This window comes from Scatophagus argus, chromosome 16, assembly GCF_020382885.2.
Source record: "Scatophagus argus isolate fScaArg1 chromosome 16, fScaArg1.pri, whole genome shotgun sequence".
NCBI classification, from domain to species: Eukaryota; Metazoa; Chordata; class Actinopteri; family Scatophagidae; genus Scatophagus; species Scatophagus argus.
In genome coordinates, this window is record NC_058508.1 from 12,014,650 (window position 1) to 12,041,489 (window position 26,840).

General features: G+C 42.9%; 1 protein-coding gene across 2 annotated transcripts; it reads left to right on the forward strand.

Annotated features, from left to right (window-relative positions):
* The first annotated feature begins 105 nt into the window (after positions 1–105).
* grid2ipa (glutamate receptor, ionotropic, delta 2 (Grid2) interacting protein, a) lies at positions 106–26,668 on the forward strand. Of its 2 annotated transcripts, XM_046416297.1 has the most exons (23): positions 106–1,320; positions 2,844–3,130; positions 3,216–3,548; positions 3,630–3,784; positions 12,663–12,938; positions 13,922–14,007; positions 14,183–14,252; positions 14,394–14,690; positions 14,885–15,036; positions 15,214–15,375; positions 15,877–15,983; positions 16,100–16,247; positions 17,247–17,578; positions 18,547–21,003; positions 21,142–21,229; positions 21,666–21,755; positions 22,199–22,395; positions 22,527–22,682; positions 23,420–23,506; positions 23,634–23,763; positions 23,880–23,998; positions 24,110–24,274; positions 25,074–26,668. In XM_046416297.1, the coding sequence occupies exons 1-23, from the start codon at positions 1,239–1,241 to the stop codon at positions 25,152–25,154; spliced, it is 6,057 nt and encodes a 2,018-aa protein (XP_046272253.1). In that variant the 5' UTR covers positions 106–1,238; the 3' UTR covers positions 25,155–26,668. The 2 variants fall into 2 exon arrangements, with proteins under 2 accessions (XP_046272253.1, XP_046272252.1); XM_046416296.1 differs by lacking the exons at positions 21,666–21,755; positions 22,199–22,395; positions 22,527–22,682; ... (3 more) ...; positions 24,110–24,274; positions 25,074–26,668 and having other exon boundaries at positions 2,877–3,130; positions 21,142–21,646.
* The last annotated feature ends 172 nt before the right edge of the window (positions 26,669–26,840 follow it).

Here is a 26,840-nt window from a genome sequence, read left to right on the forward strand (position 1 = left end):
TTCTACTTATCTGTGTTGATATCCTGTTCTGATTGTGAAGTTTGTCTCTCAGTGTGTGATGATGTAGAGTTCTGTGATCGTATTTATAGCCACATTGACCTTAACATTTTTTTTGTGGTTGACTGTAGCTGATTGTATGATTCAGTCTAGCAGATTATCAGCTGAACCTTTCTTGTTGAGACATGATAGGTTTTTCAGTATATTCTATAATCTATTGTAGCTCCCTCACTTTAACAAAAAAGAAAGTGACCTGTTGCTGCCTGCGTGTGAGGAAATTCCTCACTCATGGTTGTTGTTTCCCCACACTTCCCCAAAAGATTTTCAGCCCATTTCTCCCCCCTGTTGCCATTTTAAGATCATGTTATTATCACAGTGTAGCATTCTTCTTTCATTTCTTTTCAGTTTTTTGAAGTGTGTAGCGTGAATGTCATTGACCAACTCATCTTGGGATTGCCAGCTGTTTGGAAACCACACGCACACACCTGCCAGGTAAAACCCAGCATCCGTTTTTTCATGTGTACATGCTGTTCACCTTGTTTGACCTATGTTTTTGAAATCTGTTGCTAAATTTTCTGAGTGATTGACTTAGCTGGAGTATCACTGTATTTGGTGTAACCTTGAGCATATCTGCAGGCTACATCTCTGTAACTGGTGCTCCAGTACTGAGGTTAGCGCAGCCGCTATAATCAGCGAAGTGTCCCTGGCTGGTACACCACACAGTTTCTGGGTCAGTCCTCAGCCCTCTGAGAGGGCCCCATCCACATGAGCAAAACGAGAAAGACAGAGTGAGGGTGGGAGTGAGAGAGAGAGAGTGGGAAAGGTATTTATAGAAAAATGGGGCTTCGCAGTACCTTTTCTTGCAAAGAACCATTTCAGGACCAAGTGAATGTGTCCCAGTTTTCTGATTGCCGCTCAGCTATAGGGTTTGGACGGAGGCTGTGGCTGGACTGCCTCACCCAGTATGGAGAGCCTGACTTTAAGATGCTCTGGCCTTCCTCTTCTCAGCTGCACATTGCTGGATGTCTAGTTGAAAACAGAGGAAGGCTTCGGCCCAAATAACCAGATGTGACCTTTTAGGTGCGTTTGATTTGCATAGCTGCGTGGAGGCTTCTTGAGGCACTTTGCTCAGGTGAGGAGCAGCACGAGGGTGTCCAAGGACACTCTTCGGCTGCGTCAGCCTCCAGGCCGGGGGTGAAGGGAGGCTGGCTGGAACGTGCCCTGCCGCAAGCCGGGCAAGGATGAGGCGTTTCCTGAGCAGAAAGGGCCGCTTCTCCCTGCGCCAAAGCAAGTCTGGGACCCGGAGTGCCTCCAAAGATTTCTGTAAGTCTCTTTCTCTTTTTACAAGATGTTCGTGAAATGCTTCATGTGCTTGAGGTGAGATAAAGAGTGCGAAAAGAAACTATGATTGTGTATCTGGGGCGTAGGGTGGTGAGAAAAGGACAACAAAAAGTCTTGACGGTCCTCTGAGCCGCTTGTGTTCTGCTGGGGAGAAAAGATTGTGATCCACAGCTCCAAGTCAGTGATTTCCCAAACTATTTTAGATCAATAATCACCTGCAGTTTGATGTTTCCGTACAGCAAGCTGACACCAAGTTCTGTGGCTCATTGAGTCTTTGGCTTCGATATGTATTATTCACTCAGCCACATCTCACACTGAATATGCAGCCCTGTGCTCCAGTAAGATCTGATTTGTCTTTTTTTGCTCTGAAAGAGATCTGACATTCCCACATTTCTTTGCAGAAGTCTTGCACAGACTTATTTTCTGACTTCTCATGCACTTTTCATGTTACTTTTCTTACTTTCCGTTTCCAATTTAGTCTTGCTCTGCCTGTCTGAGTCTTTCACTGTCTCCATTTCTCTGTGCCCCTGATCAATTACCAAAAGAAAAACAGCAGTTTGTCGCTGCTGGTTTGATGGATGACTGCATGCATGTTTATGTGTCTGCAATTTTATAAAATATCTTTATGTAAGTGTGCTCTGTTATATGTTACAATTTGAAGGTTTGCAGTTATATTGTCATGATAAGCTTAAAATTGTTGGTGGGAGTGGCAGCAGCGCATTGACTCGAGGCAAACACGTTTCAACATACTCCTTAGTTTCAGGTATTTTCTGTTTTTACGCAGAAATCTGACATGAATGCAAACAGTACAAGTTGGTTGGGTTAAAGATTGGATATGAGAGTTAAACTAATAGTATACAAAATCAAACAAGCACTAGTGTTGATTTCATCTTGTGAGTAAGAACATGAAGCATAGCTCGTGCTGTTTGGTAAGACATGGACGGAAAAAAACAATCTGAATGTGGACTGACCACTCCCTATAATGTCCTACATATGTCTCTGATGTATATCCAGATGGCTGTAGATGACAGGAGATGATGTCAAGTGAATCTGATGGGACACTTTCTACTGCAGTAGAATGAGGCCAGTGACCAGGGGAAGGCCAGCAGTTCAACAAGTGGGCTAGAAACCAACAGTCAGAAATAACCTCCACTTTTTTTTCTTCCTTAATTTGCTCTTTTTTCATTGAACTTAAAGGAAAACAAATCTCCTAAATCTGAAAATGCTTTCTGACATAACCTCCGTGTCTTTATATATTTGTGGCTTCATTAAGTAGACTAGTGTACCTGCTGCTGTACAACAAGGCAGCCGCATCCCTGAGGTGCCCTATTTAAACCAACGGACCGTTTGACCTCCATTTTACAGCTTACAACCTGCTCATCTGTAAGAGCAGCTTGCACCTGATTAATAACCTTCCTGCACACCAATATGACATACATACTATACAAGCAGCAAAACATTTCAACTAATTGACCTAATTAAAAACAGTATCAAATTCTAAGCAGACACACAAGTTTCATTTTCTGTCCGTCCTGCAGACCTTGGCCTCCCTGCCACAAATCAGAACTGGCCGGAAGCGTTTGGCTTCCGACTGGGTGGCACTGGGCCCAGTTATATCCTGTCCGTGGTGGAGGGCAGTAGCGCCTACCTAGCTGGCCTGCAGCCCGGGGACCAGGTGGTGGACATCGAGGGCCAGGACGTGACCAACCTCAGCACGCCAGCATTGATCGCTCTGGCTCAGACACTCAAGACAGTGCCACCGAGCATTGGAGTGGTGTCACGAATCGAACAGGTCAGCTGACACCCAATAATTTAAGAATACACACGACATTAAGCTCTGCAATGGTGAAAGCAGCACTTTTTCCCCCCATTCTTAGATTGACATCACTCCTGGTCCAGATGGACGCTTTGGCTTCACCATCGTTGGAGACAGCCCCCTGATGGTAGAGGACTGCATGCCCAATGGTCCGGCGGGTCGCAGTGGCCTCAAGGCTGGGGACTACGTCATGGAGGTCAACGGCATCCCGGTGAAGCACCACGAAACAGCAGCAGCCATGATCAAAGCAGCTCAGGGTCGCCCTCTACGTCTTGGCGTGCTCAGTATGGCCCGGCGGCCCAAGCGACTGAGCAGCAGCATGAGGGTGTTGTCCCAGAGTGGAGACAGCGTCAGGGAGAGCCGCGCCCACAAGGCCATGGAGTTCAATAAGAAAGTGGGTGTGAAGCAAATGCTTGTTTCGAAATGTATTTATGTGTTTGATGAACTCATGTCTGTGCGTTTATTTGTCCATCAGGTGGAAGAAGTACTAGGGGAGGAGCCAGATGTGAAGGAACAGCTGTTTGAGGTGCTCAAGCAGTATGCCGCTGAGAGGGACGTGGAGAGCCTGGCTGAGGCCCTGCCCGACATCTTAATCACAGAGGAGCATCAACAGCTGATCGACAGCGTCAGGTAACCAATCGGTTGCTCAGTGACAAACCTGTTCATCCAACATGTCTGCGGTCATGTTGCGTGTGAAGGTCTGCATCACTAACAAGTTTGTAACTTCTTCTCATGTAGTGATTAAAGAAGCCTCGTTAGATATAATGGAGTCTCTTAAAACCTCAAACCCCCCTCTCTCTCTGCACTAAAACAGATTGCTTTGCATCAGGCTTTACATCTGATCAGTGTCTGTCACTGCCAGTGATGCAACCAGGACAATTCATTAATGTTTTAGCCAGCAGTGCAGTTACTAGTCTAAACTGTCACAGGGTATTCAGCATGTACCTGTGAAGAGTTTTCATGTTAGTGTCTTGATGTATTGGGAGGTAGCTGAGATATTCATTTGTACTCCTCTCTCTAATGGCCAAACGATCAAAATTCAGTGTAGTTTTCTTTGGGTTGATCATTTTTGAATCGGTTGTGCTAAAAACGTTGGTAAATTATTTGATTTGAGCACCGCTTTGACTATAAAACATTAACGAAACATGGAAGAGCAGTTTGTTAACAGCATTCCAACTAATCCAAATTGCATTTTTCAATAAATGATTAACCTTTTTTGAAAGACAGAAAAACTAACTTGTCGAAATAAATTCACGGTCCAAATTCTGCTTAGCTGAGTGGGGAAATTAATATTCAGCAAGGCTAACTGTAGTGAGGATAAAGTCCTGGCTGTGTTGCACTTTTCAGATATTTTTCTCATTATCATTACTTTTGCTTGTAAAAGGGCAAGAGGAAGAATTATTGTCCATTGTGTCTCATAAACAGCTCAGCCTTACACAACATTATGGGCACAGTGACAGGAGTAAAAAGTCCTTAACTGCCCCCTGAAATCGATATTTTTGAAATTCCTCTTTAGAATTTTACTGTGAATTGCATGAAGGGTTTACAACAAGGCCACATACGAATGACTTTGGCTTGATGTGGAGCACTGACTGCTACCTGGTTCTTCAAAGTCACTTTGTTCATGTTTCTGCCCTCTCATGTAAAGTACACAAAGTATTTTTAGGACTTTACAGCTGAATATTGGGTTTCTTCCTCCTCAGCACTGATCAGAAAATCAAAACCCAAAACACAGTACCTCTACATGCACGCTTACAATTCGTTTTGTCAGCACCCCCCAGCACCCCCCTCCGCCTTCTATCTTTTCCTCTCACTTTGGCTTTCTCTCTGTTGGTCTCTTTCTTTCCCATTTCTCCCTGTCAGCTGTGATGCACTCTTTGATACACACACCAGTTTCGCTGGATGCTCTTCATTCCCTCCTCTGCTTACAGCTCTTAGTTGCTACAGCCAGTTTGCTGCTGGTGGTTGAGAAATGCATCCATACGGTACGAAAACAGAACAACATGCAGATGCTTTGACTGTATGCACACAGCACTGCCTCTCACATGCACAAGGTCCTTGCTTTGAATTTCACTGCTCGGAGGGATTATGAATTGCTGCCTCAGGTGAGTACTGACAAACTATTTGGGAATTATGCATTTTGTACCAGTTATAGCATGTGACTGGCTGTCAATTTGGCATCAAAGCATTCTCTAGTTCCCATCTTATGTGGCCATTTATGATTGATCATGAAATAAGTAGTGGTGTAGTAGTAAATCATTCTACAGAAGCAGTCTCGTAATAATCAATCGGTGATCAGGTTTTCCAGTGGCTCTTTTTGGGTGGAATCTGTTCTTCTTCCAGCTTGAAAACAAAGCTGATGTCCAGCCATCTCAGTTTCCTCCAGCACAGCTGTCTGTATCACAGCTTTGATAGCAGATTTCCTTCCTGTAGAAATGCTTTGTAATGTGTATTTTTTGCACAGGGTCCCATTAATTATGCATTAGCGGAATCCACAGAGGAGCGAGAACTGTTTTCCTCACCTTTAGGCTGTGAGAAAAGTACAGTAACTCTCCCAAGCAGAGTCTCTTTATGTAAATCCACTTCAGACAGCTGTAGTTACCCTTAATTCCACCAGGGTGTGTTCAGTTCAGGTGTGCTGTGACCTCGCAGGGTTTTTTATATGCAAAGTTTTTCCTCCTTTTTTTGTGTCTCTGCCTGCTGTGTCATCATGTTGGCATCATTATCAGCACCATTTGTGCTATTATTTTATTCTTTTATCCCAATAATTAGGCTGCACAGATCTTACAGAGTACTGTCAGGTTTACATTCTCCCAAAAGAGCTACAAAATCTTGTTTATATCCAAGGTTTGCAATAGCTCCTGATGTTTACAGCAGAATCTGGTGATCGTTTGTCAGTGGTAGGAGCCTCAGGGAGTTCTGCCTCAAGGTTGTCCATGTGTTTTGCCTTAGTGTGGTCTTGGTGTGAATGGCTGCTCCTGAATATGCGATGTTTCTGGAGTCTGAGGAAAAAAATGTAACATGGAAGTTCTCTGTTCTTGGAAAAATGTGTTTTGCTTCTGGTATTTTTAATAGCCATGTTTCCAGGCTGCTTTTTTTAGATTTTACCATGCTAACGGCCCAGCTGTAGGGAAGTCAGTTGGTTCACCTCTTTGGTCCAGACTGAAATATCTCAACACTTTATGGATGGACTGCTATGAAATAGATGTTCAGATATTCCTCGTGTTGAATCCTAATGACTTTGGTGATTCCCTTCACTCCTCTGGCTTCACCCAGTAGATTGACATCTGTGCCTTTGTAGAAAACTAATCTAATGTAGAAAACATTAAACCCAAAACATGTTTCATGAGTGAGATAATCTGAGTATGTGTATGTTGATTCTTTGTTTATCCTCTTTTCTCTATCCCAGTTTACTGTTACTGCCACATAATGCCTAATCCCAGTAATCTGAACAGTTAGGAAGCAGGAAAACCACCCACTGGCAACGGGCCTAAAAGAAAGCAGGACAGGAACACATCATTTTAGGGACTGTTAGCGCTGAGCTTGGTGCCGGTGTTGTCATTTGAGGTGTGGAGAATCAATGTGTTTGCAACTGAAGCTGAATCTCTCTTTTATTCACTCGCTGTCTCCGCCCCCTTTCTCTGTCTCTCTCTGGCTCTCTCCCTCCTCTTTAATCACTGTCACTTCCTGTGACTGTCACACACACAAGAAAAGTCTCCACCTGCCCCATCTCGGTCAGATAATTTAGAGGTAGCGTATCAATGGATGTGAGATGTGCTTAACAGTCTTGTGAAGTTATTTCTTCTACATACCTTGTGAAAACCTGACCAGCTGGGCCACTCTCGGCTCAGTCTGTCTCCGTCCCCTCTCCGATTTGCCTCGCCCTCCCACAGGATGTGTTCTATTTTTAAGCAGCCTATTTCTTTTAATAAATTCTCTCTTAGGTTTCTGACGCACTTGCCGGTGTCGATTCTTAAACGACTCTAAAACCACAGGGGTTAGGGAGTGCTTGAACACTTGAAAGTTATGCATAAGATTGTGTGTCTGGAGTGTCATTAGAGACAGTCTTGCAACGCCTGTTAGCTCTTTTGTTTATGCGGTTCTCTCGCGTTATGGTAATTGAATGTAATTATAGTGAATTGTAGGCCTTTGTCTGATACAGTATCTGTATATAGAGGGATGCCTTCTCAACCCAGGATTAAGGGTGCAGCGTAGTTTTTTCTTTTACTTTTTCAGATTATTTGAATACCAGAGTGCTTTTATCTTTTACAAATGTTTTATAAATCTGTCGAAGTTGTTTTTTACCCATCTGGATAGTCACACTTGTAGAAAAAGTTATGAATACGGCAAGTGAGCACATGCCACTCAGACTGTTAAGGCTTATGTACGTTCACTTACGCAGATTGTTGGTTCTTGCACACTCACACAGTCATTGTGCTGACCTGCCTATGAAATTCCATTGGGGCTCTCCTCTCTTCTCCAATTCTCTCCTCTCTCCCTCCTCACTTACTCCTCTGTTCATCTCATTCTTTCCTTCCTCCTCCACTGAGGGAAGAGAAGATTTGTCACTCACTTGACTCTTACTGCCGAATGACGGGCGATTCAGTGACGGGGATTATCCTTTTACTGTGACTGAGAAGGCCATCCCATGGTGACCTTGACCCTGGTGTCTTTGGGACAAAAGATGGGAACAAGGGAAGAGTGTTGCTCTATGCATGAAGTTGGAGAACAGCTGATGAAGCTGCCTGAGGATGTTTTGGAGGTGTGGAAGGATGTGAACCATAGCCACTCTTACAGTTTGCTCCATCCCTCTCTCTCATTTTTTTTCTTTCTTCACCTGACTGCTTTCCGAGCCTACAGCAAGCGCTTTTGAGAACCAGGACACCTTGCCTTTTCTCATCTTCTTCCCTGTTTGTTCGTGAGAGTTTGTTTGTTCAAACTAGATGGGGACTCGCCGAGGTAGAGAAGAGGCATTTGCATTGCTTAACTGAGCTCAGGCACTTCCTCAAAGCCCCAAAGAGCCATGGAAAGGGATAGGAGCCTTTCCAGACACTTTCGGTATGGCACTTTTCCTTTGATCTAAGCAGCGTTCGCTCTGCTTTGTGTTGTTTGTGCTGACTTGTATCTGAAGTTGCTGGAGTATTGTCATGCAAGTGCTCTCTGCATGTTTGTTATCGAGGTTTATATTGATGATTTTTTTTTGTCAGCATGTAAAAATATGACAATATGTGTGGTCCCTAACTTTGACTCCAGCATAGAAAGCCTGATGAGCAATGCTAGATTTTAGCAAAGCCCAACTGTGTGACTGATAATTCTTTCTTGTTAGTCTGTGTTTCTGTCTCTGCAAATTCATAAGTGGCCCAGCTGTAAAATTGGCTAATCAGAAGTGGGTCTGATAATAATGGTTCTCGCAATGAGTTTCTCAGCTGATTGCAGTTGTCATTCATCCCTCTGTGAGCTGTGTCCTTGATCCACCCCTCCTTGAGACCTAATTATAGACTCCTCTCGCCCTCCTTATAATTGAGGGCATCCCAAAGCCTACATCCTACTTCAATGGAGGAAAGCGGTGAAGTTTCTACTCACGTGTTTTGGCTGGGTTAGAAGATTTAGCAAGTGAATTATTTTATACTTTGACTAAGACCTTGATGCATGATGGAGAGGTGCTGGAGGCGATGGAGTTAATGGAAATCAATAGCCAGGCCCTGTGACTACCATAAATACATAATAAATGGCCCCATTCTGTTTGGTTTTCTCTATGTACTGTTTATCTGAGCAACCACAGTGATGTATGAGTGTTTGGGAGTTTGGGAAAGTTCTGTGGCCTACATAGCCTGTAAGCGTAGCCTAGCCTGCTTCATTCCCAACAGGACCGTGACCCTGGCCTAGAAAAAGCTGTAGTTCTCCTCTTACTCTCTTTTCTCATCTCTGGTTCAGTCATATTTTACTGCTTGTGTTTTCATATCTATCCCTGGGACTTTCCTGCCCTTCTTCATATCAACTCATTGCCTCTGACAGCTTGTCTGCGTGTCAGTCAGTCTTTCACCATCCTCTGTTTGTCACCCAGTTTGCTTTTCTAAATTTTCTGAGTGTAGTGTATTTTTTTTGCGTGTGTGTTATGTTACTATCTAGCGTTAGTCACAGTTCTCTCCTTGCCAGATAACGGTGCAAAGCAGTCTGGTGTTGCAGATGAGCACAATGCAGCCCTTGGGAGAAGTTTTAACTTTTTGCTGTATGAACAAACCTTAAACGCACTTAATCACTGTCACCGACGTACACTACTTCCCTTGGCTTTTATGTAAATGGATGTATCCACGGGAAGTAGATGAAATAGTATCTGTGGGAGTTATTATCCTTTCAGTGATGCCCACACTCAGTTGTGCTGATGCAGTATCTACACACAGACACACACTGGTCTTTTCCAGCTTGAGCAAAGGTGGGACTCCTAAACTTCTACTATAGTTTTAAGATATAATGAATAAAGATAAGGCTTTATTTATTTATTTATTCGGTTACTGCCCTGGCATCAAATACATACTTTCTGTTGTTTTGTTCAATAGTAAAAACATTGACACATTTACAGAGTGTACCGAGAAGACTAAGATCATCCAAAGCCATGATTTATTGTATATGAAATTAAATGATACCCTAACCCTATATCATCCTTATCATAGTTAAAGTAATAATGAAGTTTAATATAGTCTCATAATGAATTTACTGTAGAGGTAAAATAAAAGGGGACCAACAGCTGATCCCTGTGGAACACCATGTAAGGACTTAATTATTCGAGACACATGTAGAACATTGTTGAAACAAAGTGATGCAAGAGAGTCTCAGTGTTTTTAGGAGAGAGGGAATGAAAGTTTGACTGCGGTGCTGAGAACAAGTTACATAAGGATGCACCGATCTTTTCTGAGTCTAATTAGGGATGTTCTTCCTGTGGCAAGTTGCAAGTAGGTCTTGAGTCAGGGCTGCAGTTAGCTGATCAGAAGCATCCAGATTGTGCCTCTTTAAAAGTGGCTGAATAACAACATTTTTAAAGGGATAGTTCCACCCCAGAATCAAAAATACATATTACTAGATGGTATTTCATTTGCTGTTGAGTTTTTCTGATGAATTTTTGAACTGTCCCTTTAATGCTGTAACTGATTGCACAGTTGACTTTTTCATGACATAAGACTGTTGTTGTTTGCTGATGACAAAGCAGCGTTTCTGCAGATATGTTAACACAGAAGAAACATTGCATGCTAATCAGGTGACACACACACACACACACACAATGAATTGGCAATCAACTCAGGATTCCCATTGCGTGATTGTGATGTTTGTGTATGATGCTGCAGGGTGGCAAGAGAAAGTGTGGAAGGGACAAACTGTCTCTTGCTGCAGTGCTATTGACTTTATACTGTTTAGGGACAGTCCTTACAATACGCTGCCATACTGAGATACAAGTGTGTCACACTTTATTCAAAAAGATTGTAAAGCAGAAAACCTACCTTGTGATAATGACCTGGCGTGATCAATTGCAGCCGACAGCTAGATTTAGAAATCCATCCAGTGCTGTAGTGAAAGGTCATTGTTCCCTACTGATGTGACAAACTAGTGCTACGTATTTCTTAACAGTCTGATTTGTTTAATGGTAACTATCATTTAAATGTTTACTTATGTTACACCTACACACAGACTGGCCTTGGATGTGGTCTCAGGTTTTATTCTGTGTGAGGGCTTTAGTTATGGGCATTTTTGGTGTGTGTGTAAAAGCCTGTGATCTTTAGACAGTCAGAGTTATGACTGGGTAAGAAATCCCCATAGTGGAAAATCTGTTAGCTTCCTTTGGCTTTGGATTCCAAGATATTGGAATGGAGGCAGCTGATACATCACTCTTAATTGAAACCCAATGCGTGTTTTACATTTTTATGAAACCACCAAAAGGAGAGTGATCTAATCTGTGCTTCCTAACAATGTTCCCAAATGCACCAGCAAAGGGACTGTGACAGCATTGAAAACCAAAATGCACCGCAGAGCCTTCCTCAGCGGTAGCATTTGAGTACTGAGATGTGCTGTGTACTTGGATGCACATTGGAACTGGTGCGCTGAAAAAATAAAGCACTCTTTTCTCCTCTACACAGTGGAAGTACTCCGGAGATTCACGTTGAAGACAGAGACACAGAGAGAGGCTTGAAGGATAGAGGCAGCATCGTTTTGTAGGTGTGAAGGGGAAGAAGATATGCAAAAGAGAAAAGGGACAAATGAGGTGTGTGTATGTATGTGTGAGATGGAGGTTTGCTTGTGTATGTTTGCGCAGAACCACAGATAAAAGAGAAAGAGAAATGAGAGACGGCGTCCTATATTAAAAGGAATAACACACCCTAAAACACTTTTCAAAACACAGTTACTGGCAATGATTCTTCCATTTCTGGGTCATTTCTGTTGTTTTGTTATGACATATTTCTTGCAGATAATTGCCCACATACGCAGGCAGCAGACAACATAGATACAAAAGAGTTTGATGGGAGTAGCTGTTTCAAGCAGTCTAAAACATCAGCTGTAATTGTCAGGCTTGAGTGTTAGGCCCTTTGGGAAACAGAGAGAAACGCTACAGGGAAAAATGTGTCACAGAAATACAGACGATCCTATCAGTTTTTACAAACAGCTTGTGCCTCTGAGGTAGAAGCCTTCTTTGGTGAGTTTGATGATTGAACGAGAGATTATGGCCAGCACAACTTCCTCTCACTCCAATCTTCTTTTTATTGATTCTGGTTCCACTGATTATTGGTTCTTTTTTATCTACGTGTATGCATTACACAGAATCGACTGGGCGCACTGGGCGAGGAAAGTGGGTGCACCACAGTAATAATTACCACCACTGGAGCAAGCTAAATATCAAAAAGTGATATCTGAGAGTATCCATGGGTGGGTTTTTCCTTTAAGAAGAAAAGAGGCATTGGGAGTTGATTATGGGAGGAGAAAATAACACTAGCAGGGGGAGTGGAGTGCTTTCTCCCAGAGGTGACTCTGGCTCTGAGCCTTCCTCCTGTTCGCATATTAGCTGTGAGCAGTCACTGTTACTGAACACTCTTACCTGCAGCTTCTAATGTGACAGGAGCACACAATCAAAGCTCATTCCTTATCTCTTTCATTCTCTCATGCACGTCCCTGCTACCTGCCTCCAACCCTCCCATGAGACAACATGGACTGAACTATTTTCGAACCTCTTAAATCGATCCTGCAGCTGGAACAATACGTAATCAGAACAAGAAACCCTCTGTTTGAGTGATCAAGATAAAGAATTTTTGATTTTTTGGGGATTTTGGCTGAAATGCCTTTTTTTTCCCAGTTAACTCTTTCAGTGTTTGTGATATTGTTCTTATGTAGAAAAATTAAAATCGTCTTTTGGTTGCAGCACTCAAGAAAAGCTGAACTGGATGCCTTATTTTCTTCTCCGTCTCTGCTATCGTTGAGTTTTTCTTGTCAGTCTGAGGTTTGTGTCTGATTCCACAATGTTTGCCAGGATCTTCATTCCCAAGAAGCACCGGGAGCGTTTTGACGAGGTGGTTTCCCAGAGTCTGATGAGCCGGCTCAAAGGGCGGAGTTTCAGTGACCCTAGCCGTAACCACCTTCGCCGCAGCCGGAGCGAAGATCACCCCGAACGCCTCCTGGTCTCCACCCGTGCCAGTTCAGTGCCACGCACCCACGCAGAGGAAGGCGGGGTCCTCCCAGCCCGTGGCATGCGCAAGACCACTTCGCTCATAGCTGGGCACTCCAGCGGGACCACCACCAACTGCAGGTCTGTGTCATGTGATCACATCATGTGTATCACACACTTTTCTTTGACAGGATTTTCTGTCCTCATCATGTTTTTTTTTAACTTCCTGAGTGTGTTGGTCTTTTATCAGCAGAAGTCACAGCTTTTATTTCCCATCCGCTGCACTGTGCATTTCAGTTTTAGCTTTCAAACATAACCCTTTTCCTAAAATAACGTCTTCTCTCTCCCTACATCTGATCAAATTTATAACCACTCCACATGAGAGCTGCTGTGACAGTTCTTTCATGTGTAAGCGTGGAATTTACATGAATTATGCTGAGTAGGAGTTCAGTGAAAAATAGACCCTTCGGCAAGTAAGCCAATAGGAACATAAACCTATTTGCTCTCTAGCTCTCTTCATGTGCCACGATGTTGTCTTGTTTTTATGAATTGAAGACAGTTTATTCTTTGCTTGGTTAACAAAATCAAAACAGAATAAAAATGCGTAAACAACATGATTACACACATCCTATCACCATAGCTTGAAACTGCAGGAAAAAAAGTGCTCTCAAGAAGCTGCTAATCTCTTCTATGGTTGTGGCTTATGGGGGTTTTATAAGGCTCCCTTGGGATGTACTGTCCATATTTAAGTAGGGTAGTTAATGCAGGATGTGAATTTAAAGTAGTCTCCTGAATATGGAAATCTGCAGGAAGTCAGAGTTGGACATTTTTCAGGATGGGTAAAAAAAACTTACAGTTGTATTATTTACTCTTTGCAGACAACATTTTGGATAGAAACTGAAAATTGTGTGCAATGAGCTTTAGTAATTAATGGATGCTACCAGCCTTACTGAAGTATAGTTCTGTCCTCTTTGTCACATTTATTAAGTTTAACAGTTTCTATAAACATTACCCTCAGCAACTTGAGCCAGACATTGTGGAATACCTGCTTTTCTATTACTTCATAGGACTTCTGGTTATTTGTCAGTCCTTTAATTAATCAAATCTCAAATTTATCTCTTTAGAACAGTGAGGGTGTGTAAGGGCAACATGAGTTTTGGCTTCACTCTAAGAGGCCATGCTCCAGTGTGGATTGACTCTGTCATCCCTGGTAGGTTAAACATGTCTGTATCCTTGTGCTAATTTGTGTGTGGGTGTAAATGATCAAACTGTGGTTTTAGTGATTATGTTGTAATAATACTATTATTACATTTAAGAGTGTAATAAAACTTTATAATATTTTTACAAAGCATCCAAACTCTACCACTGTGCCGCTCTTTCTGCAGGAAGCCCAGCAGACAAGGCAGGTCTAAAGCCAGGAGACCGCATCCTGTTTCTCAATGGACTGGACATGAGGTTGAGTTGTCACATGCATTAACATATACAAATTGTAGCAATAGCAATTTAAATTGTGGCAATAATTGGTAGATACAGTTAAAATTTTATCATATTGTGTACGTGCACTTGTCTCTATTTGTGTCATGTGTCTGGCTGTAGGACCTCCTCCCATGAGAAGGTGGTGTCCATGCTCCAGGGCAGTGGTGCCATGCCTACCTTAGTCGTGGAGGACGGTCCGCCTACTTTCACCCTGGCGGAGCAGGATCTATCAGGGGGCAGCGTTCCCACAGAACGTGCTCGCTCCCCTGTGCTCAGCTCCCTGCAGTGGGTGGCAGAAATTCTGCCCCCCAGTATCCGGGTTCATGGCCGCACCTTCGGACAGCAGCTGGAGCACCTACTGACCATCCAGGAGAGGTACACAATCTGCAAGGCTCTGGAGAACTTCTTCCAGCACAGGTGAGCAAATGTTAGGGAAAAGCAACAACCATGGTAAACCTGCCCTCATGTGTAAATCTGGTGGAGTACCCCTTTTAATATTGTGTGTAGTTTCCAACATTTCATGGAGAAACACAACCATAAAATTAAAATTTCACCTGTGATTGGACAGCCAAGCGATCTCTGTCACCTTGCCTGTGTTTCTACGGCAACAGGACTGTTGACACTCTGATCGTGGATGTGTTCCCGGTGCTGGATACTCCAGCCAAACAGGTGATCTGGCAGTTTATTTACCAGCTGCTGACATATGAGGAGCAAGAACACTGCCAGAGCAAGATCTCACGCTTTCTCGGATACAAAGCACCAGGTGTGTGCCCACATTTGTCCATTTAATTTATCTGGCACGTGCGTCACTCAATGAATGAAAAGGGGTTTGTGTATGAGATATGCGCTAAATTCACTGGTTCAGGTCAACTCAGGTGCTGCAGCCTGTCATACACCTTTGCCTCTTCCTCTGCACTGCCAATATGTGTGTGTGTTCCAGTTCCACCACCACCACCTCCTCCTCCCCCTCCTCCAGAGCCTGAGGTTGCCCCCGAGCCCCACCGCCGTAGCAGCTCCATGAGGGTGACAGGGACCACGTACAGGAGCAGTGTGAGGGGACGTAGCTCTGATGACCTGGTCATTGGCACACACTTGGGCATGGGTACAAAACTTCATTATCTTCATCATCATCATCAGTAGCAGCAGCAGTAACACCAAGGCCACCATGACTCTAATCGCCACCACCATCACTACTGTGATTTTCAGCATTCACATTATCCTCACTGTGATCACAAACAGCAACAGTCCATAGATTTCTTTGTAATATCGTTTGTTTTTATTTTTAGCTTTCAGGTTCTTTTATGTGACCAGTGTGGTCCATACTAATTCAGTTCATCCTGTATATTTTTATACAAGATTATATAAATTATGTATTGTTATGTACAATGTAGCCAGAGTCACTTAACTTTCTCTTTCATTACATACAAAGGTAGCTAGAACAAACTTTCAGTCCAAATTAGCTCAAACCCACATCCTATAAACCAGGCCAGATCTGGCTCCTTTTTAGTTGTCTGGAGTCATAGCACAGCCGAATGCGCCCAGCTTCAGTTATCCCGGCTAACTGAGTTTTATTTAACTCATACTAATGGGAGTATTGTCGTAGGCCTCCGTGCAGAGCCAATGCTGGAAACAGTGATGAGGTTGGCTCCGGGAGAGAGACAGTCAGGAGATGGTACCTCCCTTCCTGAGACACCCAACAACCTCACCAATGTACGTACCAAGGCCCACCCTCATGGGAAATTCTATGATAAACATCAGCTTCTGACTCATCATCATTGGGGCAAGACATCTCACTCTGGTTTCTTTGTACATTTCCACCATACAAGCTGTCAGCAGTGTATGCTGAACTGGAGAACATGTATTCAGCCAAGAGGTCCAAGTCTCTGAAGAGTCGTCCTCCTCCTGCCCCTGAGAGTTTGCTGGATCTGGAGCCTCCCTCACGCACAGCCTCCCCTACTATACATGCTAACACAGGTAGCTGAAAGTATAAAATTGCACTAAACTGCAATTATTTGGCTAATGTATTGTATAAAATTACTTGCTTTCTGATCTGCTATGTGCATGAATGAGTGTGCATGTGTAAGGGAGGATAACAAAATGTTAAAAAAAAAAAGTACTGCAGTGCAAGAATAATAAATCCCACGGTAGCCAACCCACTTCTGACTAAACTGCGTATCCTTGAATTTTACATTGACACAATTCTTTTGATTTCATGGTGGACATAAATACACAGCACAGAGTCTCTAAATACCCCACTGCTCTCCGTCCGTTTTCAACCTCGCTGTTATGGGGGAATCCACTTATCCACTGACATCTTGATGTAGAACAATTTAATATGTTTTTATCTTTAAATTGCTCATGGCTTATCCCCCAGCAAGACTGACTTGTTCTCCCACAAAGGGATGCACTCTTGAGAGTAAGGTAGGAACATTCTCACGTTTAACCTACATCAGGCAGGGCAAGGTTGCAGTTAGTTAAGAGGTAGTCAGATATAGTCCAGAATTACTAAACCTCATAAGGAGCATGTGGTGATGGTGGAAGTGGAACTAGAAAACACACAGTTAAAGAACCCCTGCGATCAAAAATGTGTTTTCTGCAATGGTTCCGCTGGAAAACATGCTCAGTTTATCTTTTGTACAGAATCAAATTCTCCAAATGCAGATGATTTCTCATTTACTTTTTAAAATCTTCAGATTCTCTAGAAGAAAAAGAAAAATAATATTGACCAGTTCACGAAGCACAATGTACCTTTGTATTTCTAACTGTGTGTACAAATGCAGGTAAGAAGACCTGATCACACTGAATTAATCAACTTGTCAGTGACCATCTTTAAAAGCCTTCATTTTCTGTTTAAACCTGTGAAAGTCAATAGAGATATACTGGATATCTGTCAGGTTTTGCACCTAACATGATGCTTCAGAGAATTATCCATGATTATGTAAGCAGATACTATTTGTCTCTTCCTTATTTCAGGTAGCCGTAAAGGCCCCCCACCACCTACATCCTGGCCAGAGCCTCTCCCCAGTCCCCCTGCAGCCCAGTTATATCCATCAGGGCTGACAAGCCAGACCAGTGGTGAGTCCAACCCTTACATCAGCCTGGACAGCCCCCCTCCATCACCACCAGAGCCCCCTGATTACCCATCTAGCCCCCCCGCCCACCGCAGCAGCAAGAGGCGCTATACCTTCTCCAAACCACCACGCTCAGAAGACACAGACCGTTTTCTGGATGCACTGAGTGAGCAACTGGGACAGAGGGTGGCCATCATTGATGACTTCCTGACCCCAGAGAATGACTATGAGGAGGTAGACGCTTGTCTCATTTATATGAAATAGCTCTGAAGCCTCATTTAAAATAAATTGTTGATCATTTGAATACTTCTGATATATATTCAGTTATCACATGCATGTAGTCAGATGTTATCAGTTATCACACGCTGTGAGTGTAATAATCTGAATCATTAACTCTAAACCTGTGCATGCTGTACTTGATGATTATTTTATGACTACTCAGCAACAAAAGTAAACATAAAACAGTAGAGGAATTAAGCTTCAGAGGGTCTGTTCAATTGGATGAAAAGAATGATTCCACAAACATCCTGAGGGCCCACAGGGTTGTGTATCTCCGATAATATTTCAAGTAATTTCTAGTTATCAGCATGTTAGCTTCAGCTTTTGCAACACACACACACACACACAATAGATTCAAAAGAAAAGTATAATTTCTGATTCCATAATTTCTGGTTTTAGCAGGTTAATCCCCCATGGTACAGCACACTGACTCCTAGTGGTACTCTAATGTAAGCCCAGCATTCAAATGTTAAGTAGGTCAGACCCTTAAACTGATGCTCACAGACAATGTGTACAGAACATACCTTCCTGTATAATAAAAGACAAAGCAAAACTAAGTTTAGATAGATAAAATTCCCAGTATGTTGTCCTGTATAGTTTAATTCCTTCGGTTTTATCCTTCGGTTCATCAATTTGACCTCAAACAACCTCACTACTCACTACTTTTGATGTGAAGAGGCCTTTATAGAGTAAATCGGATTGCGGACAGGACATTCAAACTGTGTTTATACAGCTTTTTCAAAGAAATATATCAAAGTATTTTAAGGCCTGACAGTTGGGTTAAAATAAAAACACTTCTTGTGCATTCAGTGAAAGTAATGAAGTTTTTGATCTACTCATCTAGTCTGTGTACCAAAGAAAAATTGCACAAGTTGCACTTTGACATTTAAGGGCTAATGAAGTGTAACTGGTGTTAATGCCAGGATATTGTGCAGATGGGTTTCCCAGATGAGGAGGATGAGGATAATGAAGAGGAGCTGGGGGTGGATGAAGATGAAAATGGAGGATTTGTAGCCCCAGAGCTCAGCAGTCCAAGTGATGTTCAAAGCAGCAGTGGAGAAGAGAATGCCTCCTCCCTCACCTACTCTTCCTCCTCCGACCACATCCCTCCACCTCCAATGACCCCTCCACCGCCCCCACCTGTTCAGTTCAATGACCCACCTCCTGCCCCTCCAGCACCTGCACAGACTCAGTCTCAGCACCAACAACAGCAACAGCAGCCTCTGCTTAGCTACACCCCTGAACACTCCCCAAGAGCATACGTGCCCATCCGTCGGAAATCTGGCCCCCCTCCCCCACCTCCACCGCGCAGTAATCCACCACCTAAACGCCACTCCTTACATAAAGTGCTGCCCACAAGAGAGGACCTGCAGGTCCATGCTACCATACAAGAGCTAAAAGCCTACCAAGAACAACAAGTTTACCAGGAAAGGCAAGCCTATGAGGAGCAACAAGCATATAAGGAGAGGCAAGCATTTGAGGAGCAGAAAGCCTATGAAGAACAACAACTGTTCCAGGAGCAGCAGGCTTACCAGGAACAACAGGCCTATCAGGAGAAACGTTTCAAAGAGAGACAGGCTTATGAAGAGCAGAAAGCATATGAGGAGCAGAAAGCTTTTGAAGAGCAACAGATGTACCAGGAGCAACAAGCCTACCAAGAAAGACAAGCATATGAACAGCGTCAAGCCTACCAAGAACAAAAAGTGTATGAACAGCGTCAAGCCTACAAGGAACAAAAAGCATTTGAAGAGCTTCAAGCATTCCAGGAGCAAAAGGCTTATGAAGAGCGTAAAGCTTATGAGGAGCAAAAAGCTTATGAAGAGCGTAAAGCTTATGAGGAACAAAAAGCCTATGAGGAGCAACAAGCATATCAAGAGCAACAGATTCAACAGATTTACCAGAGCCACCACTCGATGCCTAACCAGCCAACACAACAGAAAGCCCATTCACCACTGCCTCTTCAGCAACTCCACCAGTCCTTACCCCCCCTCCCCTCTACTGACACCGCCCATCACCACACAAACCATCCTCTATATATGCTGCGCCAAGCACAGCAGCAACAGACCCACCAGACTCATCACCACCGCCGTCAGTCCCGTTCCGCCCCATCTCCACACCAGCCATCACCCCAACCAACAGTCCATCCCAGCCAGCAAGGTCAGTATTCTGAAGGCATCTACCAAAGCCATCAGGGCATAAGAGCTCAGCCTCATCATTCTTCTGCAGAGATGCTTCACCAGATGCACCAAGCTTCAGCCCATCACTCCTCCACAGAGATGCTTCATCAGTTGCAACAATCCCAGGCTCATCACTCATCTGCAGAGATGCTCCAGCAGATGCAGCAAGCTCATGCACACTACTCATCATCAGAAATGCTCCATCAAGTGCATAAAACCAAGGCCCATCATTCTTCAACAGAGGTTTTGCAACAAGCTCACCAAATACAACAAATGCAGCCCCACCACTCCTCAACTGAACTTCTCCATCAAGCTCACCAAATGCATCGGGGACAGGCGCATCATTCATCTACTGAACTACTCCATCAAGCCCACCAGATGCAACAAACCAAGCCCCACCACTCCTCCACAGAGCTGCTGCATCAAGCCCATCAGATGCACCAAACTAAGCCCCATCACTCCTCCACAGAGCTTCTGCATGAAGCCCAGCAAGAGCCAGCCTCCCTCCCAGTTCAGTTAAACCGAGACAACCTCTCCCATCAGAGCCGGAGAAGTCTTAAAGGTCATCATCAGACCCAAGTGCCGCCGCAAGGGAGACACCAAGAGCAGCAAATCCACCAATCCCATCACTCACAACCCACCAAACCATCTCCACAAAGACCCCACTCTATCCAGCAGACCCACCACCACTCCAGCACACCTCAGATCCACCACATCCACCACATGACCCCACAGCCACCTCCACAGGACTACCAACACCAGATTCATGTTATCCACCCTCCCCAGCAGCCCCACAGGCCTCAACCCCTTCTCTCCACCTTCCAACCTCTCCAGCCACACCAACCCACCCTCTCTACTTTCCAGCCTGTGCCCCAACAGCACCAATCCCAACACCAAGTCCAGTCCTCCACCCAAACCGCCCGTCCGCAGTCCCAGCCCTCACATCACCTGCTGCAGTCACCACACCCGCCTCAAACTCAGTCCCATCCTAAGCAGTCCCATGGTCAGCCCCAGTCCCTCCCCCACTCTCTATCTGACCCATCAGAGCATCTGGAGCCTCCACCTCCTCCACCCCTGCCCCCACCCTGCTCCCCTCCACCTTTGCCCAGACCTTCGCTCTCCAGGATGGACTCTAACCACATGAGCGTCAAGAGGTTGCGCTGGGAGCAGGTGGAGAACTCAGAGGGGACTATCTGGGGACAGGTGAGCTTTGTGTAGTTTGGGCATAACTAAGACCTCTTAAAGTGTAACACAATTTAGATTTAAAATTCCAAATTGAAAGTAATGTAACCGTCATGAAATTGTAAACCATGTTGCACCATTTTTGCATGCCTTTGGTAGCTGGGAGCAAACTCTGACTATGAGAAACTGCATGACATGGTGAAGTATCTGGATCTTGAGCTGCACTTTGGGACGCAGAAGAACCCCAGTGAGTACAAGTGGCTGCATGCATATCTGCAGTGCTTTAAATGGACACACAGCTTAAGATCATTAGATAATTTGTAAGAATTTCTGGTTTAGTGAACTTGTGCGCAGTACATGGCAAATATTTTAATCAAAGATTAGCTGGGCAGAATGGCACACACATTATTTCTTAGTACATCATTATTCAGCTTGTTAGAGCTCTGCATCCTTGAATGGACAGTATTTCACCTAAATGTACCATTTTTTTCCCTGCTGTGACAAGTAAAAATGTCTACAGTTTATTCCAGTCCATGCTATGTCTACTAAATGAAAACAAATGTGATTCACAGTTTTTTTATTTTGTTTCATTAAAATTGTTTTTCCTAGAATTTTTCTCATTGTGGACTGTAATTGTGGGCATCACTTACTTACTCGTACTTACATCTGATCCCATTTTTTAGTGCCTGCTCCAGATCCAACCCCCCAGCTAGAATCCTTCAAGAAGAAAGATGTGATCGAAATTCTGTCCCACAAGAAGGCCTACAATGCATGTAAGTATGAAATGCCATATTTTTACCTCTGCAAAAGAAGTTATGATTTTCATGACACTTGGTGGAGAGTTGTAGCGTGGACTGAGGAAGAATTAAATTTTGGACAGTATCCAAATCATCAGGCAGGTACACATTTTTTACACTTACATTGCGAGATTGCGCATTTGGCATTTGTACATTTGGCCTTGAATGTCATGCAGCCACTAGATGGTAATAATGTAATGTAGAAATGTGATTACTGATATGGCAGCCAACATATGTTGTTGCTCAGATTTTGTACAGAAAGCATTGCACATTCAAGGACAGCGGTTTCTGTCTGTTCTGCTATTTTTATTTATTTATTTTTTTTTAATATATGTTATTAGCCCTGATTTAAGGCCTTATTTACAGTTCAAAAGGTGAAATTTATAAACCCTCTTTATCTTTTTTTTTTAAACCTCTAGCCATCCTGATAGCCCACCTGAAATTGTCTCCTGGGGAGCTGCGTCAGGTGCTGATGAACATGGCTACTGACAGACTGGAGCCAGCCCACATCAAGCAACTGCTGCTGTATGCTCCTGATACAGAGGAGGTGAAAAAGTATGAAGAGTACAGACAGGACCCTAGCAAACTCAGTGAGCCAGACCAGTTTGTGTTGCAGGTACACTCACTTGGTTTGCATTTTTATGTAAGTGGTTGTGTGGATTGCCCGAGTCTGTGTCATTGTCCTTGTGCCATATTTGTGTTTATCACCACTCACTTATTTGCTTGTTGTGTGTGTTTTCCCATCAGATGTTATCAGTACCTGAATACAAGACCCGCCTGCAGAGCCTCCTCTTCAAGTGTACACTGCAGGAGAAGACAGAGGAGTTGAGAGGAGCGTACGAATGCCTCTGCAAGGCTTCGCTGGAGCTGAGGGCAAGCAAGAAGCTGGCTAAGATACTAGAGGTAGCCTCCCCTGCTATTGCGATGCTGATGTGAAAATGCTGCTTTCACAACTCTGTGCGTGCTTCTCGTAAGACACACCACAGCATTTGCTATGAAGGATTCGTGACTCTGCAGTGGAACAAGATATCATCAGCAAAAATGTTTATGCATGAGTACATACATCATATAGACAAAAATATTGGGATGGGGCTGTTTTTAGGGGTTGGGCTCAGGCCCCTTATTTCCTGTGACGGGAAATCTTAATGCTTCAGTATACCAAGACATTTAAGACAATGCTGTCATTCCAACTTTGTGGCAACAGTTTAGGGAAGGTCCTCTTCTTTTCCAGCATGACTTTGCATCAATACACAAAGCAAAGTCCATAAAGACATGGCTAGATGAGTTTGGTGGGAGACAACTTGACTGGCCCACACAGAGCCCTGACCTCAACTCCAGGGGATGAACTAAGATTGCTAGACAGGCCTTTTTGTCCAACATCAGTGCCTGATCTCGCTTGCTTAAATCCCCACAGAAACATGAAGAAGAGAAGAGTGGAAGCTACTAAGCTGTCTGTGTATTTAGAATGCAATGTCATCAAAGTCCTTGTTGGTCACCTGTCCCAAAACTTTTGTCCATTTAGTCTGTGAGAAATGAAAGAATGTGCTGCATTTGAAAATGTAAGAAACTGTAGGAAAGAAATCAATCAATACATTTTTTGTTGACAGAGTAATAATTCTGCTTGTGCATTTTGTCTTCAGTTTGTGTTGGCAATGGGGAACTACTTGAATAACAGCCAGCCTAAAACCAGTAAGACGACAGGCTTCAAGATTAACTTCCTTACAGAGGTATATTATACACAAAGAGATATTTAAAACATGTGACCAAATGTTTGTGTTTTTCAAAGAAGGCTTTGCTTACCTTCTCATTATATTATACTTGTACAGCTAATGACTTCACCTTTGTCCTCTGTAGTTGAGCACAACCAAAACAGTGGATGGGAAGTCAACATTTCTACATATTCTGGTCAAGTCGTTGTGTCAACACTTTCCTGATGTGTTGGATTTCTCCAAAGATTTAACCATGGTTCCTCTTGCAGCCAAAGGTAGATACATTACATTTTCCTTTGCCTTTAAGATATATTTGTTATTGCCATTTAATTTCGTGCTTGTCACTGATTTTAAGTGTGCTTTCCTTCTCCATCTACTCTCATGTCTATAGTAAATCAGAGGACTATCACATCAGATCTGAATGACCTTCATACAACCATCCAAGACATTCGCACTGCTTGTCAGAAGATGCCTGCAACCGCTGAGGACCGCTTTGCTGTTGTCATGAGCGTATCCTTCACAAAACTGCCAGAGAACTGACCACTGTAGGCTGATAAAAGAAAAAAAATGCAGTAAAACCGATGATGAAACTTTTGTGTCCCTTGACTTCAATGTGTGCAGAACTTCCTAGAAAACAGTCATCCAGCAATCCAGTCTCTGGAGTCCCTGCAACAGAGAGCTATGGAAGAATTCAGCAAAACCACCTCTTTCTTTGGAGAAGACAGCAAAGCCACCAACACTGAGGCCTTTTTTGGTATTTTTTCTGAGTTCATGGCCAAATTTGAGGTGAGTAAGAAAAATCCATTTATTTAAACAATTCTTGTTGTCACCTCTACAGCATATGCATGTCATCCTTTGTTGTTCCTCCTCAGCCTTACCACCAAACCAGTGAAAGAGACTCTTCAAACAGCTTGTGGTGCACAACCTTAATGCTTTCATCAACACTTGCATCGTATCTGATGATTACTTCGTTACTTCCTACATTTTCTACCTTGCCAATGTTTTGATTTATAGGAAGACACATGCAGTGTGTTTAATAATGTACAGTAACATCCTGCATGTCACCAGAGATCTTGAGAGAAAGTCCACTAGGCTATTCTGCTAATAATGAGCTACTTACAACAGCAGGATCAGTTAACACTGATGAGTATTCAGCAGTCTGTTGCAATCATCTAACATTTTTCTCAGGAAGCCAAAAACCCGAAAAAAGAATTTTCACATAGAAATTTTAACCAAGTTATTAAAAATGTTTTTCTAAATTCAGCAGCTCAATATGAGCACAACATTCAAGTTTATGCAGTTCACATTAAATTTTTATGAACACTATTTGTTTTCCATGCAGCCTTAATGGACTCAAAGGGAACCAATGTTCCCTTGATATATATTGTAACTGTTTTGCGTTTGTGTGAATACTTGACTGCCACTTTCTTCAGTTTTAATTTTTCAAGATCACATTTATTCATTCATAAAATCAAGGATATTTCAGGTGCCCAATACTTACTATCCAACACTTATCAAAAGACATAAAATATAACTAGCATAACTTTTATGTCAGCTTACAAACCTTGTTGTTTTCTTACCACAGAGAGCTCTAAGTGAGTGGCAAGCTGCAGAAAATCTGAAGAGCCCCAGGAGTCCACGAATGGCCTCCCCGCTGGCCTGGTAACACACACGCACACACACGCACACAGATGACTAGTCATACAGTATATATACATGTACACTTACACATCCACAGACATACTGTACGCATATACTGTACATATATGCACACACATGCACAAGCACACACACACACACCACTGGACAATTCTGAGCAAAAAACAAGATTTTATGTGTTAATGTGTTTTTGGTGAAATAAAGGAGAAACTTTTGGATCAAAGATGGACAATTTAGCTTTATACCAGTGGCGTAGTATATATTGTTATGTCTTTTCAAAAGAGTTTTTCTTGAAGTCTAAGACTTAAATGGCTAAGGCTGCTACATAGAAACTAACTCTGTTTGGACAGCAAGGTATCTCTAATATTTGAAACGTAGTTACTCTGTAACATCCAATAGTTTAGGTTTTCTTTGCCTTAGTTCTGATCACCTGTATAAGTGTGTTATGACAGTTCTACAGTCGAATCCTTGTTATATATCAGTGAATAAGATATAGATTTACAAAATTAAATTATTATTCTGAAATAGATATGTAACTGAAATGCATTCGCCTTCTCTTGTTGGATTGGAAGAAATCATTAAAGCGGTTTTCCCGTTAGTTTACATGGTCAGCAATTTTGTATGCCACCCACCACACTGAATGTTACATAAGTTCTTTACTGACTAAGCGTAGCTTATTTTCTCAAGTAAATGCTCACTGAAATCAGCTGCATTGTAGCTATGCCTCACTGTCAGCGTTTTCTTTTGCCTTCTTTATCACTTGCAGCCATATCATTTCTTTTCTTAACAGTTTTGTTCCTGTATAATACTTAAATCCTAATGTTACTAACTTGCATATATGAGATAATGTCAGCTGGAGGTGGACACTTACTAAGTTAAGTTTTCTGAGGCTAATTTTTAACTGGCCTAAAGTCATTAACACGCTGCAGGAAGTAGAAGTGGGATTATGTGGAGCCTACAGCGGGCAGTGTGCAATATGTGATTGTTTATCTGCGTTCCACTGTTAGATATTGTACTCTTTAAATTATAACAGAGATTTATTGTGTTTCTACTGTACAGAATGATAGTGGATGCAAAGGACAGCAGCTACAATATACTGTATGAAGCACTTTGTTGCTTTCATGTATTACCCAAATATTTCTCTTATTGACCGTGTCATATGAATCGACCATGATGTTTTACCACTGAGACGGCAGCAGTGCCATTTAGTGTAGCAGACGTATCATTTTCGAGCAGTTAATAGTACAGCATACCAACTTCTCAGACGTGCCAGCGCTCTGTAAAACATAAAGCTTACTCTTCAAGTGATGTTTTTAATAAGTAAAGCAAATTGTTACGATAAGAATAATATGTCCAGCCAGTAAAAGCTCTGTTTTCTAAAGGTCTAAGTTGCTTTTTTTCTGCTTAAATTATTGAATGTAAACCTCTAAAGCACCGCTGTCCATTTAAGGCCTATAAAGTGTTAAGTCTGTATTTTGTATGGTATCCTAACAATGCTGATAAAGAGTGGTATGAAATCTACTTTTGCCTGAATGTTTTTTTTTTAAATGTAAAATAAAATGCAGTGATTACTGATTTCTTGCAGAAAAGTATCAGCAGACTGTATCCACTGATTTATTATTGACAGTAAGAAAATCACATCAGAGGGCTCAGACACAATTGTTTCTACATTTCCTGCAACTCCTGGTTACAA

Coding starts and splice junctions, on each gene's coding strand:
- grid2ipa (XM_046416297.1), top strand. CDS start 1,239: ATGAGGCGTTTCCTGAGCAGAAAGGGCCGCTTCTCCCTGCGCCAAAGC. Junction 22,396..22,526: donor CAGACCAGTTTGTGTTGCAG/GTACACTCACTT, acceptor TTTTCCCATCAG/ATGTTATCAGTACCTGAATA. Junction 24,275..25,073: donor AGTTCATGGCCAAATTTGAG/GTGAGTAAGAAA, acceptor TTCTTACCACAG/AGAGCTCTAAGTGAGTGGCA.